At 56.9% G+C, this 15,689-nt stretch overlaps 1 protein-coding gene across 2 annotated transcripts; it reads right to left on the minus strand.

The window, feature by feature from the left end:
- Positions 1–723: 723 nt before the first annotated feature.
- On the minus strand, positions 724–14,856 carry SLC9A5 (solute carrier family 9 member A5). Of its 2 annotated transcripts, XM_085071652.1 has the most exons (17): positions 14,665–14,856; positions 9,373–9,675; positions 8,546–8,709; positions 8,188–8,266; positions 7,821–8,045; positions 7,294–7,471; positions 6,943–7,163; positions 6,567–6,769; positions 5,958–6,047; positions 5,766–5,836; positions 4,947–5,076; positions 4,698–4,786; positions 4,438–4,564; positions 4,138–4,308; positions 3,497–3,566; positions 3,204–3,335; positions 724–2,826 (listed from the first exon to the last, which is right to left on the minus strand). In XM_085071652.1, exons 1-17 carry the CDS (start codon positions 14,795–14,797, stop codon positions 2,360–2,362), a joined length of 2,853 nt encoding a protein of 950 aa, XP_084927778.1. In that variant the 5' UTR covers positions 14,798–14,856; the 3' UTR covers positions 724–2,359. The 2 variants fall into 2 exon arrangements, with proteins under 2 accessions (XP_084927778.1, XP_084927779.1); XM_085071653.1 differs by lacking the exon at positions 7,821–8,045.
- Positions 14,857–15,689: the final 833 nt, after the last annotated feature.

Genomic DNA, 15,689 nt, shown 5'->3' on the forward strand with positions numbered 1-15,689 from the left:
GGTGCACTGCCAAGGCAATTGTGTCTGCAGGCAATGCTGGCACTGAGATCCAGCAGGCAAAGCACAGCTCAGCCAGCAGCGTTGGCGGTGAGATGCAAGGCAGATGGGGAATGTCACAAGGAGCAAGAGCTTCCACAGAGGCCAGTGAAAAGCTCCCAGGGCTAGGAGCTGCATTTGACCCTGCCAAAAAGGACCTGGGGATGATGTTGGATGCCAGGTTCAAAAAAAGCCAAACATCTACCAAGTAAACCACATTTACGTTCCTTCAGGTTAAGTGAGGGCCAGGAGATCAAGGGAAGAGCAAAACCAGCACACACCAATGCAAGCAGGCTCCTGTGACCCAGAATACCCTAAAAGAGATCCCTTTGAACCATATTTTTGGCAAGAAGAGAGGCAGCATGGACATGGGAAGATGTGGGCTCCCAGCACTCTGGTGGCTGTGCAGCCACAGCTCTGGGCAGAAGGGCCTGCTGGCCTTTCACTGGCTGTTCCCTCTGCACAGTCTAACAACAGCTGCAGGTAAGTGTCTCTTTGGAAAGAATTTCACATTTTCCACAGACTTTATGGAAGCCAGGAAATCCAGTTAGGCACATTGAGGCTGAGAGGGGGGCTGGGGCCTCGGGTGGAGAAAAATAGAGATGCACAGGGACATGGTGCCTGCAAAGGACAACCAAACCAGGATGGGCAGAGGTTCCCAGACAGCAGAGATACCAGACCACAATGTCTGCTCCAACTCCAATTTATTGAACATTACAAAATACTCTGCATATATTTTCACATTATAACAATATCCTTGCAAATAATATATTAAGTCTTGAGTCATTTGTGGTGCCCATGGCTACAGAAAACACTGACCCAGCTAGAGATTTAGTATGGCCCAATATCAGAAATCAAAACTAGAATGTCATACCAGAAATGCAAAACTATATAAAAACCTTTTAAAAACCTCATGCTTATCTGGTGGAACAGGTACAGAGCTGAAGGACCTCTGCTGAGCCCTGCTGACAGTGCTGGGGGTCCCACCAGCTCACCTGCTCCATGCTGGGCTCAGCCACCCAGTGCATCCAAGTGTCCCCTTGGCACCTGCTGTCTCAGCACACCTACTGAGCTGGAACAGGCAGGTTTTTATCTGCTTTGGGGCATTAACAGTCCAAGTCCCCATTTTTCCTGATGACGAGCACCCCCAACCCTCCTGCTTTGCCAGTGCCCAGCTATTGTGCTCTTTTGTGTGCTGAGCAGTTCTTGGGGGGCAAGAACTTGGCCCTTGGGGTCACACCAGAAATAATTCATTGTGGGGGCCACTGGGTCCCACCACCCTCTGAGGAGCAAGCAGGGGTGGCTGGGAGGCAGGTGTTGGGGACAGGCCTTTGAAGATGCACTCTGCTCACACCCATCAGCCCTGTTCCTGATGTACATTTATACCTGCTGCTCGCTCCACTCCTTGCACCATGACCAGCCTTCCCAGCTGATGGACTCCAAGCAGCTGGAGGGACTGAGAGGTGGGCAGAATGAACACCAAGGATGCTGTGCAGGGCAGCTGCCTCCTAGTAAAGCTAGAAAACTGAACACTGCAGCTGTTGGGAACACATCCAGGCAACAGGCATGAGGCTGGCACACCAGGCTGGTTGTTAGAGGAGTTCCTGTGCGTACAGATTCACTAGTCCAGCTCCTGGTGGAGCCAAACCCCAGGAGCACTGCTCCCAGTCCTGAGAAAGTCATGGCCTTGCCTCTGTGGTGCCTCCATAACCCAGGGCACACAGAGCTGTCGTGGCAAGGAGCCTATCAGGAGCTCCTGGCTGAGCTCCATGCATGCTGTGAGGAACCAGCACTGTGGCCACCTTGAAGTCAATGGCTCAGTCACTGGGGGTAGCTGGGCTCTTGTGCACTGGTGTGGCTACTGGCCCTTTTCCCAGAGGTCTCCTGCTCACAGCTCATATTTCTATGCCTGTGAGAAGCCACAGCCCATTTGCCAGCAGCCTCCAGCTCAGGGCAGCACAGCCATGAGAGGATCAAGTCCGTTTGGGATCCCAGCCCTGGGAGAAATATCTCTGATATCCCAGCTGAGGAGTTGTGTAGGGACCAGAGAGGAAGGATGAGGTTTGGGATCTGTGCCTCCCTGGGTGGACAGGTGCTGGTACCTGCTGTTGCAGCCCAAAGCCCAATTATTGACCAGGTTGGCATCAGTAGGTGCATGGGCAAAGCCCATCCTGGAGAACAGCTCCAGGAGGAGCGCTGGGTTCTCCTGCCACTCCTGGAGTTTATGGAGACACACACAAGCTTTACAACGCAAGACAGCAGAGCGGTCAGCAGGTCTTAGCCTGTCTGCAGCCCCCAGCCCCTTCCCAATCCACAGGGTGCCTCAGAGGTGGCTTGCTCTGTTGAACATCAGCCACCTGGGCTCCACAGTGGGTGGCATCCTGCCCTGCTCCTCTGTGGCCATCAAAGGCTGCAGCTCCTGCTGCTCAGGACCATCTGGGCTGCTGTCACTCTGTGACCGGCCGGTCTTGGAGATATGGCTGGGGAACTGGAAGCAGGAGCTCTGCTCTGGCATTTCCTGGCTCGCAGACTGGGGTTGCTCCTCCAGCACAGGGCAGGCAAATCTCCTGTGCTGAGGTCCACTCTCAATGCCTGGGGGGGAAGCGATGCTCTCCAGGGAGGAGATGCTTTGGTTCCATGCCTTCTGCATATCCACTGGCACGATTTTGGTGGTCTCCGAGGAGACATAAACAGCCAGATCAGCCTGATCTCCTTTCCACGGCAGCTCCTTCTCTGCCAAGGTTGGTGATGGAGGGATGATGCAGGGACTGGGGCAGACATCCAGGCTGCCTGGGGATGCAGATCGAGGGACAGTGAGAGGGAGCTTGCACAGCTCTCAGTCTCTCCTTGGATCGTGCAAACATTGCAGAACCAACCACTACTGAATCGCTATAAAATCCTAGAATATCCTGAGTTGGAAGGAACCCACAAGGATCATGAAGTCCTATGCCTTGCCCTTTGCAGGATAACCCCAAGAATAACACCATGTGCTGGCCTAGGGATGCAGGGCACAGGGAGGCTCTGTCATGCCTGCAGACTACAGTGATTCTCCTATTCATGCTCTGCTGACTTTAGTTTTGCCTAGGCCAAGGCAACTTTGCTCCACAGGTAGAGGAAGGACAAGCTACCCAATGGCAGCTGCCCTGGCATGGAGTACTGGTGCCTACCAGGAGTTGTCTTTCCCTGCAGGACCTCATCAGTGGCTCGAGCGATGAACACAATCCCTTCATCATCCTCTTTCTCCGTCTCCGAGCTATCACTCTCTTCCTCCTCTGAGCTAACCATCACTAGGACAGGAGCTGCAGGCAGATGGAGGGGATTAGTTTGGTGCTAGCACAACCCTGGGTGCTGTCATCCCACCCAGGTGGCAGTGGGCAGGCACAGCAGGTGCTCCCATCCCACCCCATGCCACCAGGTCCCCTTGCCAGGACCTGCCATCCTCACCTGCCATCGGCCTTACCTGCATCCTGCCAGGGTACATTTTTGTGTGTCTTCCCATTGGGTGCCTCTTTGGTCAAAGAGATGTTCTTCTGTGAAAGAAGAGGAACTGGCTGGGACCTGCTCTGTGCAAAGCCCCAGACCCAAGAGGTGGTCCTGCGAGCCAGCCAACCCTGGGCATGCAGATTCCCACCCTGGCTACATGGCAGATGGTTCCTAGTCCTTAGGCTTTGCATCCTCATGGACCCACAATGAACTGCTCAGCTGCAATGGCTTCAAAAACCTCCAAACAAAAGAAGACACCAAAGGGTCAATTTAAGGTGCAGTGCCACACTTCTGAGCCTGGATCTGCAGCAACATTGAGGCTGCTTTATGCTGAGTGCTCTAGGAAAACTGACCTGGGGCTCCTCCAGGGTTTTGCTCAGGGAAGAGCCACCCCACAGCACTGATGGCATGCTCAGGACACATGGACACACAACACCTGCATGCTCACATGCAGCATCAACAGGACCGAGATGAGCTGCTTTCCCCTCTGGCTCTGTAGCTGCTGATGCCCTGCAGCAGCTTGCCTATACCCCAAAAGGACCTCACTGACTGCATCCTGGGGTAGGCGAGGCCAAATCTCAGATCTAGGAAAAGAGCAGGAGTTTGGGGAGGACTTGCCTTTTTCCTGCCTTTTTCCTTCAGTCTGGCCTTGCTCTTGGAGGAGCAGACATTGTGCTTTGTGGACTTGAAGGTCTCCAGACGCCTCTTCATGTTCTGCCGGAAGATTTCTTTATCTTGGCGCTCTTGTGTATCTGGAGAGATGAAGTGACGGCTGTAGCTGGCCTTGTACTGGCCGAGGGAGAGGCAAAGAGACACAGGGTGAGCAGCTGGCCCAGCAGAGCATCCTCCATCCCTGCTCCTCCTGCGGGCGCTGCTCCCCTCGGGGTCAGCCGCACGCCGTGGCCCGAGAGTGCTCACCCGCCGGCGGGGCTTGTAGAGACTCCCTCGCAGCACGTGGTGCATGGCAGCATCCTCCTTGTCCCGGCGGCTCCGCACCGTGTCGATCACCTGCAGGTCCAGGCAGGCACCGCTGCCACTCTCCCTCCTGAGGGGAGATGGATGGGCTGAACTCCATCCACACATTGTGCCAGGCCTGGCACAAACCACCTCCAGGGAAAAGGGCAGCTGTGAAGTCCAGCGAGGTCTGTCCAGGGGCTCGGAGGGATGGTTGTACTCACAGGAGGTTTGTGACTGATGACTCTGACATGGACGTGCGGCTGGGCATGGAGGGCAGTGCCAGCTTGGCAGCCGAGTGCACGTGGCCACCCTGGGAGATGAGAGGACAAGGCTGGCGTTGGGGCAGCAAGGACCCAGCTGGGCTGGGCAGGTCCCCACTGCCTGGTCAGAGGGCGCACATGTGGCCATATGTGAGGGGAACCTCTCCTGCCAGGGCCATCCTGCTGCCTGGCCACCACCACTGCCCTTACCTGATCAACAAAGCTGATAGCATCACGGATGTTCAGCTTGTAGTAAACATCCCAGATCTCATCCCGCAGCCTGTAGGCAGATTTCCGCATCAGGAGCTGGCTCAGGTATTTCTTGTCAAACTGCTCCCACCTGCCATGAGATGAAGACATGGGCAGTTTAGCTCCCAAGGGGTACCATGGCCAGGGATATCTACCCACACAAGGCTGAGTGTCCAAAGTATGGTGAAGGGAGGCTGGGCACGCAGGACCTGGCTGTGCAGAGGGACATGCTGCCAGGGAGAGCAGGAGGGGAGTGGACATGGTGACCCTTCAGCCTGTCCAAGGGGAAGCCAGACACCAGTGGGTCTGTGGGAGGCAGTGGGAGCAGGACTGGGGCCACCCTGCTGGAGCATTTCCCCTGCAGGAAACAGGCTTCTTGCATCCTTTTCCTGTCGCCGTGCTGCAGATAAACATTGCCCAGGCAGGAACAGGGCTGTTCCCTCCTCAGCGCCCAGCACAACTCCATCCATGAGGAGGCAGAGGGCCATTGCCACCAACATGGATACCTCAGGTTCTGACCTTGGGAAGCAATGCCAGCTCCACAGCATCCCCAACCACACCTGCCTGACCTCTCTGGGATCTTTTTGTGATCTTGGTGTGCTGCACAACAGCAGCCAGATGTTACCCATCCAGACTGCTGGATAGACATATAGGCTTCGTGATCCTGCTGCCCTGCCCACAGCAGGGTGTCCTGCCGTGAGAATCCTGTGATGTCCCTGTGGATGGCACGTGTCCCCATTCACCTGACAATCAGCAGAGGATCCGGACTAAGACACTCACTTGTCCCGCCAGTAGTGGTAGCCGTGGTGCCCCACAATGTCCTCCACCGCTGCCAGGATGTGATCAAAGGCCTTGAGTGAGAGAAGAGTGGTGGCAAGGCTGCTGGTGCCCTCGGGGTGCTGAGGTCATACATGGCCTTCACCCAGCCCCATGGGCATGAGGAGCCAGGCAGCCTCCATCACTGTCACCTACATGCTCATGCAGCTCCTCGTTCAGCGTGGGCTTGTGGTGGTCACTGCGCTTCACCTTCAGCCACGTCACCAGGGGTTTGATGGTGAGGCCCTAGAATGGCAGGAGAAGGCAAGGGAAAGACTGGGAGGGCGAGAGGGTGCATGGCTGGGGGAGGGGGAGCAGAAGCAGCACGAAGTGACCAGGGACAGTGGCTGTGCCAGCCACGCATACCCCTACCAACTTGAACCCCTGTGCCATGGCCTATGCCCCCAGTCCTCCTTCCCCTAGACTCATATCCATCCTCTCTGTGGCCTCCCGTCCCAGGGTGCCAAACCAGAGCCAGGGCCCATCAGCAGCTTTGTAAAGAGAACAGACTGGCCAGGCACATGCTCTTGGAGCTCCTGGAGCCAGTCCCAGAGCAAAAGGCCAGGGGGAAAAGAAGATGGGCCATGGCCCCACCATTACAACAGTCCCCACAGCAGTCCTGCACACCTGGTCATGAATAGGGTGCCAGAAGGCACCAAGGACCAAAGGTCACTTGAAAAGAGATAGTTTCCCAAAGCACATGTCCCCAGGCCAGTCCTGGGGCAAGAAAGCAGCACTGGAGGAGGGCACAGTAGCCATCCTCACCTGCACAATGACAGTGAAGAACACCACCACGATGGTCGTTGCCACAAAGTAGTCCTTGGCTTTCACCTTTTCCCTGTCCAGCAGGATGACCAGGGCAAAGGCCACGGCCCCACGGAGGCCACCATATGACATGACCACCTGGTCGATCCTGTCCAGGGGGATGAGGCGGAAGCGGTTGAGCACATAGGTCTGGAGGACAACACCTGGAGAAGAAGAATGAGAGCCTGGAATGCTGGAAGAAGCCTGCCTGCTCCTGGAGACAGAACAAAATCCCAGCCAGGACGGGCTTGTGCCCCAGCCTTTCTTGGGCAATATCCCTTTTTGGCATGAAAAGGGCAGGGTGCTACCATCCACACACACAGCAGGACAGACTGACCCACGGCTCTGAAGAGCAGGATAAAGAACAGGGTGCCCAGCACCAGTGCTGTGTCCCATGTCCACTTGGAGGTGTCCACAGCCGAGATGCCCAGAAACATGAAGATGATGGTCTCTGAGCTGCTGGCCAGTGTCTTCATGGTGTACTTGACCGTGGTGCGGGATTTCTGGGAGATGTTGGCTTCCACGTACTTCTTGCAGCAGATCCCACAAAATGTGACTCTGCAGAGGGGCAGAAGGAGCTGGCATGGCGCTACGGCGGGATGAGGAGTGGGTCTGCTCGCTGCCTCTTGCTGCTCAGCACTGCAACCCCAATTTCCTGGGCTCCCCTGGGGGACACCCCAGTACTCACGCCAGGATGGCAGAGAGTGAGACCATCTCAGCAGCAAGGTACGCGACGTAGGCCAGGAGGAAGACGAAGAGTGGCTCGATGATGCGCACGCGCTTGGTGAACCGCGTGATCAGGGCCAGCAGGAAGGCAAAGAGCAGCCCCACAGCTGTGCCACCCAGGCTCACCAGGAAGAAGGAGGCTGGTGGGAGGAGAAGACTGCACCGTAAGCAAGTGGGCCCAGCTCCTGTGTCCCAAAGTCATGACACGCTGGGCTGGCCAAGTGCCATGTTCCCACCCAGGTCCCCACCAAAGCATCCCATGGAGAATGGAAATTTGGATGACCCCAAAGCATCCCCTGGAGCACCTCTGCTATGGGGACAGGCTGATAGAGTTGGGGTTGTTCAGCCTGGAGAAGACTCTGGGGAGACCTCAGAGGCTCTTGCAGTACCTAAAGTGTACTCTGAAAGAGCTGGAGAGGGACTTTTGACATGGACATGGAGTGACAGGACAAGGGGGAATGGCTTCAAACAGACAGAGGGCAGGATTACATTGGATATTAGGATGAAATTCTTCCATGTGAGGGTGGTGAGGCCCTGGCACAGATTGTCCAGTAAAGCTGTGGCTGTCCCATCCCTGTAAGTGTTCAAGGGTAGGTTGGGTGGGGCTCTGAGCAACCTGGTCTAGTGAAAGGTGTCCCCACTCATGGTAGGGGGGTGTTGGAACAAGGTGGTCTTCAAGGTCCCTTCCAGCCCAAACAATTCTGTGATTCTGTGCTGACGGCCAGCATGTGATGGATAGGGATGACAGAGCTGTAATGCTCAGTGCCCAACCCACAGGACAACAGCTCTTGTGCTTGTCCCCCTCCACTTCCACAACAGAGGAAGGGGCAGAGAGGCTGGTGTGGCAATTACTCACCTACCCCCTTCACGTAGTCTGTGGCATGGATGTGCGCTGGGCCCAGCTCCACAAAAGAGTTGAAGACCTTGTACAGCACCTGCAGGCAAGGAAAATCCCTTGATGAACACAGGGTATTGCTCTGCCTTGAGAGGGGCAGATGGATCCTGTGGAAGAGGCCTTTCCTGCCCCTGCCAGGTAACAGCTCATTTCAGCAGGCAAAGTCTCCCAGGGCCAGGAGAAAGCAAAGGCCAGGAGAGCATGGCATGGGTCTGCCCCCAGCTTGGGGATGTCACCTGCATCCTCTGTCCATCCTGGGGAGTCCAGCACCTTGGGCTGTGTTGGGCTCAACTTTGGAGTCCCCCAAGTTGCAACTCACCACAGTGACAGCATCATTCAGGAGAGACTCGCCAAACACAATGATGAAGAGAGTCTCATTTACGTGGACCTCTTCAAAGACAGCCAGGACTGCCACAGGGTCCACAGCTGAAATCAGGCTGCCGAAGAGCAGGAAATCCATCAGCCCAGCTTCAACACCTGGATCTGTTAGGACAGAAGGACCAAGGTCAGGAAAACCAGCCACCCCAGAGCCCCTCTCACCAGGCAGAAACAAGCCTGTCCCTCATCTGATCCCAGTGAGTTGGCTGCAGCATCTCAACTGGGAGTCTGGTGGGATGAGCCCAAAAGTGTTCACAGACCTTTAGGGAGCCCCCAGAAAAGCAGGGCTTAGTGCATTCTGGCTGCAGCATGAGAGGAGCATGAGGGATGTCCCATTTGGCACCCAGGGGCATCACTGCTCCTCCAGCAAGTACCACCAAAGGCAGCTCAGCAGCCCCACCTCAGGTCCAGGCATCAAGTGGTTCCTCAGAGCTCAGGAGAGCTCAAAACACAGCCCAAGCCTGCCAGGGCCAGTGGTTCCAGCCAAGGACAGGGAACACACGGCAGCGAGCCAGCAACACTAGCCAAGGTCAGCAGACAAAAATAGCAAAGACATGAGTCAGCCCAGTGCCAAGCAGGGCCCGTCTGTCCTGCATGCTTGACCGTCCTGCCAGAGCACCATTCCCAGGATGTCAGGACCCTGCTCGTGCTGTAATTCCTAGGAATCCACAGCAGGGAGAGGCAGTGGGCTATGAATCTGGGGGTGCTTTGCACCTCCGACCTGTTTTTTGGCCATGTGGGCCAAGCTGGGCAGCTCTGCACACCCACCCATGAGCCCAGCCTGGTGCAGCCCCCAGAGTGCAGTGCCGGTGGCGAAGGAGTTCCAGAGCGTGCCCACCACCGCGTAGGTGAGGATGGCACCGATGTTGTCAAAGAACAGCCGGCTGGGCATGAAGTACCCCGAGTCCAGAACAATGGGGGGCAGAAGGAAGAGGAAGAACATGTTGGGCTCCAGCTGGTACTCGGCTTTCTTCGCCACGGCCAACACGATGCCCCCTAGGCCCAGCCCCAGCAGGATGAGGAGGCAGCTCTCCGGGACGATGGATGTCACCTTCCTTGACAGGTGGAAAACTAGAAGGAAAAGAAGAATGAGAACATCAGCCAGACAGGTACACAGACAGAGCATCCCAAAACCACAGGCTTCACAGAAGGGTTGGGTGATGCATGATGGATGGGAGTAGGACAAGGGAGCACCTATGGAAAGACTGCTGTGTGGCCATGTGTGCACAGAAAGCCTTCCAGCTCCTCCCAGGTCAGGATTTCAGGTCCTTGCCTCTTTAGGATTTCCCTCTCCTTCTCATGCACTGTCTAATAAGCCAAGCACCCAGGCATTTTACTTTTCTTGGCTCCTGGTATCTGCACTTAAAGGATTGAAGCAAGGCAGTGAGCACGTTCACAGTGTCACGAGCACTGCTGGCTGCTGTTCGAGTGAAGAAATCCTGGTGCACCGGGACACGTAAACCCACTTGGAGACAAGGATGCTCTGCCCTGGTGACGGGGTGACCTTGTTTGCATCTGTCTGAGCAAGCAGCCAGAGCAGCATGCAAACCACTGCAGCACAAGCCATGCCAAAGCACAACCTCCCTCAGCACCAGCTAACCTACCTGCATGCAAAAACACAGGCACTGGGGAGCTGCAGATTTAGAGATGCTTGGAATAATCAGTTTATTCCATGCAAGGTTTGGGCCAAATCTTAAGCTGCCGTGGAACAGGATGTATTTTCTAAAGCAAGCAGAGGATGCCCTGGTATTCATCCATCAGTAATGTGGCAGTGAGCCCGTGCTCAGGCACAAGTCAGCAGGATGCCACGCCAGCCAGCACAGGGGATTCGCCCCTCCAGGCACCCTTTTCCCCAAGGCCAGAGTATCCTGTGTAATTCCAAACCAGTCCAGCTTCCAGGCAGGCAACCCCCTATCCCTGTGAGTCTCTCCTTGCTAGCACAAGGTGCTGTATTTTTGCTGCCCCCCAAAAAGGGCAGTGCTTGGGGAAAGGCTGTCGAGGGTCACAGTGGTTTTGTCCCCCCATCATTGAGTGCTGCCATCACTTAAGACATCCAACCCAGTTCTGTCGCATAACTTGGCCATCAGATGAAGAAATCTCCTGGGAGTGGGTCCCTCAGGCACTTCAAGAGCCACCTCTGTCCTTGTGCACCCAGCAGGTACAAGGGACATCAGGGTATGCTCTGAGCCATCACTTGGCTGCAAGCCCAGCCCTACTGCCAACCCCAAAACCCAATCCCTAAAGCACTTTAGCTGGACTAAAGGTGCCCACTGCTTGTGCCAAGGTACCCCTCCAGAAGGAAAGCTGTGCTGCAGTTGTGCATAACCCTGTGTGAGTAACCCTAGGTTACTCAGCTGCTTCCTTCCTTCCAAACCCCCACGGAAAGACCGTAAGGTCTGCCTAGCCCAGGGTGCTGTCTCCAGTGGTGTAGACCTGGAGAGGAGCCCAGGAACAGGCAGTACTTCATCAGCATGTTTCCATGGCTCTATGCCCTTGTCATTTTCCCCTGAACCTGTCCTGCTCCTGCTCTACCCTTCTGGGACAGGCCCCAGTGTCCCTGAGATGTGGACACCCAGGGAACTGAGGTTGTGGCCTCCTGATGTTCTTCCTTTCTCCTTTCCCAGCACCTCTTAGGTGATTTTCCTTCCTTCACCACAGCTGAGCTCTGAACTAGAGGAGATAATTCTATGTCAAAGATCTGGTTCACAACCAAAGACAACATCTTTGAGCCCACCACCCAATGTGCAGGCTAAGCACCACTTTTCCTCTCATCAAGGACCTCAAGAGGTTGCTCCTTGGCACAGTAAGTCACATCCATGTCCCAGCACTGGCTCCCTGCTATAATACAGCAGCATCATTGCTGCAACCAGCAGGGGCAGAGCAGTGAGCACAGGGGCAGAGTCATCTGCAGCTCCACCACCAACCACCTCGATAGCAAAGAGCACCCAGGCCAAGCCTCTGCCATAGCTCTGTCACCAAACACCCCAGCCACAGAGCCTGGGGCATCCCTGCTCAGCCCCAGCCACCTCTGCTCACTGCTATGGGCTGCAATACAGCCCTGGAGACTGTGGTGATATGGACACTACAGCCCTCCAAGCAGACCCACAGTCTGAGGAAAAACTGGCTGAGTTTCATCCAGGCCAAATTCCTGCTAAGTGACCACACAAGTCACGGCAGAGCCCTGTTCACCCCACACAAACTGCGTTCCCCAGTGGATGAATGGTGCTCACTCAGCGCCTGCAGCAGGCTGTGAAGCCGTTTCCCACCCACGGGAACAAAGCTCTGAAGTTTTCAAGATGGGAACGAGGCGTCCAGCCCCTTTCTGCATTCTCAGGAACATTGCCAAGATCCCTGCTCTCTGCTTCAGCAACCCATCTGCAATCCCCATGCTGTGGAGCTATGTCCTGGCTGGCTGGAGAGACCCAGGAGTGCATGCAGGGATTCTGTGGAGACACTGGGGACAAGGGTTCTGGCTGTCACCCACCACGGAAGTGTTCAAGGCCAGGTTGGATGGGGCTTTGAGCAACATGGTCTAGAGGAACATGGCCCTGCCCATGGCAGGGCAATTGGAACAAGATGATCTCTATAAGGTCCCTTCCAACTCAAACCATTCTATAGTTCTATACTTGTTTTTACCAAGCCAGAAACTTTGGCAAAGAAAGGAGAAGCATCAATGGGAACAATCCTGCTTGTCCAAAAATCTCCTAGCTGAAGGGGAAAACTGCCACACTCTCCAGGGAATGGCAGCATATGAGCTCCCCTATGTCACAGAGAGCAGCCAGTGGGGACAGGCAGAACGAGCTCTAATTTTATACACGCTAGTCAAGGATTTCAGCATTAAAGGTTCCCACAGCAACAGTAACTTAGCCACATGTGAATTAACTTCAGAGACATAATCCATACTCAGGCATCCATAAGAAAGGATTTGCTTTTGAGAGAACTCAGGGCCAAAACCTGCTCTGCTCCTCCAGACCTTGGGAAATTGCAGAACTCCTAAACCAAGACATGAGCAGCTGGGGACAGAGGTGGTGGTGCGAGGAGAGAGGTTTACAACCCATGGCAATGCTGCTGCATGGAAAAACATCTGTCTGCTGGCAAACTCCTGCCCATTGGGCAGCTGTGTGTAAGGAGCATATCTGGGGCAATGCTCATCACCTCTCTGCTCCCCACATCCTGTGCTCTGACTGTGTATGGAAAAGGCAGCAAAGCCCGGATGATGCCTCGCTGTGCAGGAAGGCAACACCCAAGCCAGTTTTTCCCTGCCCCGGGTGTTTGCTGGCTTGGGTCACCCCAGCATCGTGACTGCCTCTGAGAACAGAGCCCACAGTGTCATTTCCCTATCGCCCAGGCTTGGGGCCTCTTCCTCCCCTGCAGTCACAGGGCTGTGAGCTGGCAGCCCAGCGCCACAAGCACAACGGAACCTCTGCACCAGCCTACACCCAGCGTCCACAGCTGCCACAGCTGGCACTGCTGTCTCTGCTCCCCATAGTCCTCCACCCCTGGTTCATCTCCTCTGTGGACTCCTGTGCACCCTGGGAACTGCACATGCCATCGCTGGGGACACCCCTGGCAGGGTGCTGCCCACAGCCCTGCCTTCAGGTCTGGGTGTCGCTACTGGCTCCAGGCTCTGAGTATCCTTTGGACCCATCAGATACACTAAGCCTGGCAGCTCAAAGTTTTCAGGCATCAGGGCTGTGTCTCACAGACAGAGAGTGGCCATCAGCTCACCTCAGGCCTGGAAGAAAGTGGTGGATCTGGGGGCTTGGGAATGATCCCAGGTAAGAGCCCCCTGCACCCACCAGCACAAAATCCAGGATGGCTGAGGGGAGTGCGTCAATGGAAACCTGCACAGGGAGCAGCTCCAGGGAGAGGCTGGAGAGAAGGAAATAACAGCCAGGGAAGGGAATTTTCTTTCTGATCTTCTGCAGGTAGGAGGGACGTACTCAGCAGCTGGAGGTGGCACAGCTACAGCAGAGTGTTGTATTTTTAAGCTCATGATACCTTTTAATTCATTCCTCGCGAGGCTTTAGGTCTCTCTTGCGAGAAGGCAAGGAAGGAGAGGAACGGGAGATGCACAATGATGCTTGAGGCCAGCTGGTGGTCACAGCTGTAGCTGTCCCCTGTGTACTGAGTGCTGCTGCAGGTCCCTGGCTGCTCAGAGATTCCCCTGCCTAACTCTGAACCCACAGTTCTTGATCTGACTCAAAACTAAGAGGGTGTCTTGCACCCCCAGCACAGAGGCTGTGCCCACAGTGGGGGCCCCGAGGAGAAAACCTGCCTCAAGGTCATAGTCTCATCCTCTGGGCCCAGCACAGCAGACAGGGGCACTGCGGGGGACGAGCCCTCCAGGTACCCTGCTTGGCACCCATGCACGGGTGTCCCCTCCCCAGCGCCCCGGGTGCTGGTGGGGCGCCCAGCCCTGCGCAGCTCACACACTTCCTCATTGTGCCTTCCCACGCAGCCTCTCACAGCAGAGCCTCCCCCGGCTGCGTGGTCCTGTGCTGGGGAGCACAAGAGTCCAAGGCCACCCCATGTGGAGTGACCCACCGGAGGAGACTGCAGCCACCTCTCCATCCCCAGGCTGCTGGGGGCACATCCTGCCTGGCACTGGCACCACCGACCTTTCCCCAGGGCTGGCGGGGGAACAATGGCTTCTAGACCTGCCAATCGCAGGTGCTGTGCCAGCCTTTGCGAATACAGGACATCTTTTGGGGCTTCTCTTCTCATGATCCTTTCCTCCTTTGCACCCACCCATCTATCCATCCATCCATCCCTCACAGGAAAAACAGCCCGGACTCCCTCCTTTTTCTTCGGGTGGTGCTTTCTCCCCCTCGCCGTACACCACCCCACGGCAGGGCACGGAGGATGTGGTGTGGGGTGCTCCCCGACCTCCGCAGCCCAGCTGACGGTGGTGACCAGCCGGGTTTGTCCCCATGACCCGCGTCCCCGTTAACACCCCTCGTCCCGGTTGCCCCCGCGCCCGCCCGGGATGCCGCATCCCCACTGCCTGCACGGCTGCTCCCGGGGGACCGGAGCGGGTGGGGACACGGGGACACTCACCGATCTTGGCCAGGCTGGCTACCAGGATCCAGGCGGCCACCAGGCAGGGCGCCTGCACCTCCCGCCACTGCCACCGCAGCAGCTCGGCTCCCGCCGGGGCGGCGGGGCCGGGGGAGGCCGCCGGGGGCTGCATGGCCCCGCCGCTCCCGCCGCTCCGCTCCGCCGCGGTCCCGGTGCCGGTGCCGGCCCCCGCCCGCGTCACGCGCACGTGGGGATGCGCCGGGACTGCCCCCGCGCCCCACGCCACGGGCCCCGCCCGCCGCTCCCCGCCCCGACCGGCACCGACACCGGCCCGCCCCGCACCTCTCCCCGGTACTGCCCCGGAGCCCAGCACCACCCTGCTCACCCCCGCATCCCCCTCCATCCCAGCTCATCCGCACCCTCCCGGAGCCTCCGCCCCTGTCTCAGTCCTCTCTGCAACTGTCCCAATGCCGCCTGCATCACCCTGGTCTCCCATGCCCTCTCCCCGTGCCTCTGCTCTGAGTCCCCCTCCCTGGCTGCCATCAAATTCCCCATCTTCCCCCACATTCAATCCCCTGCCCAGACAGCCCCTTCTCAGCTGAAACCATCCACCCCTGCCCCAGGTGCTGTCTGAGCACCAGCCTGGGAGCACCCCAGGGGGCCCCCCAAGATTTCTGTCTCCCTTTTACCTCCTCAGCCCCTCTCAGACACCCCTAAAACCCCCTGCTTGTTGTCTAGGCCATCCCCCATGCTCTGGGAGGTGTCCCATCTCCCACATCCCTTCCCTGAGGCTCCCAATCTAGGGGATCCAGGTCCCCATGTCCTGGATGGGAAGGAAAGTATGCCCAAGCAGTCCAGGGAGATGGGATGCTGCTGGGCAGAGGGCAAGAAGAGATACTGGAAGAGTACTCCATGGAGAGCCAGCTCTGACCTGTGTCCACGTGGCCCCAGAGGACAGGACAAGACACCTCAGCCCAAGCAAGACCTCTGGCTGGTAGTGCCTATGGCATGGGCACTCTAGGGTGCTGGGTGCCAGGCTGAGCCCACTGGCCAGGTAGGACTGG

The sequence above is a fragment of the Lichenostomus cassidix genome, chromosome 11, assembly GCF_008360975.1.
Source record: "Lichenostomus cassidix isolate B80296 chromosome 11, HeHo_3.0, whole genome shotgun sequence".
Lineage (NCBI taxonomy): Eukaryota > Metazoa > Chordata > Aves > Passeriformes > Meliphagidae > Lichenostomus > Lichenostomus cassidix.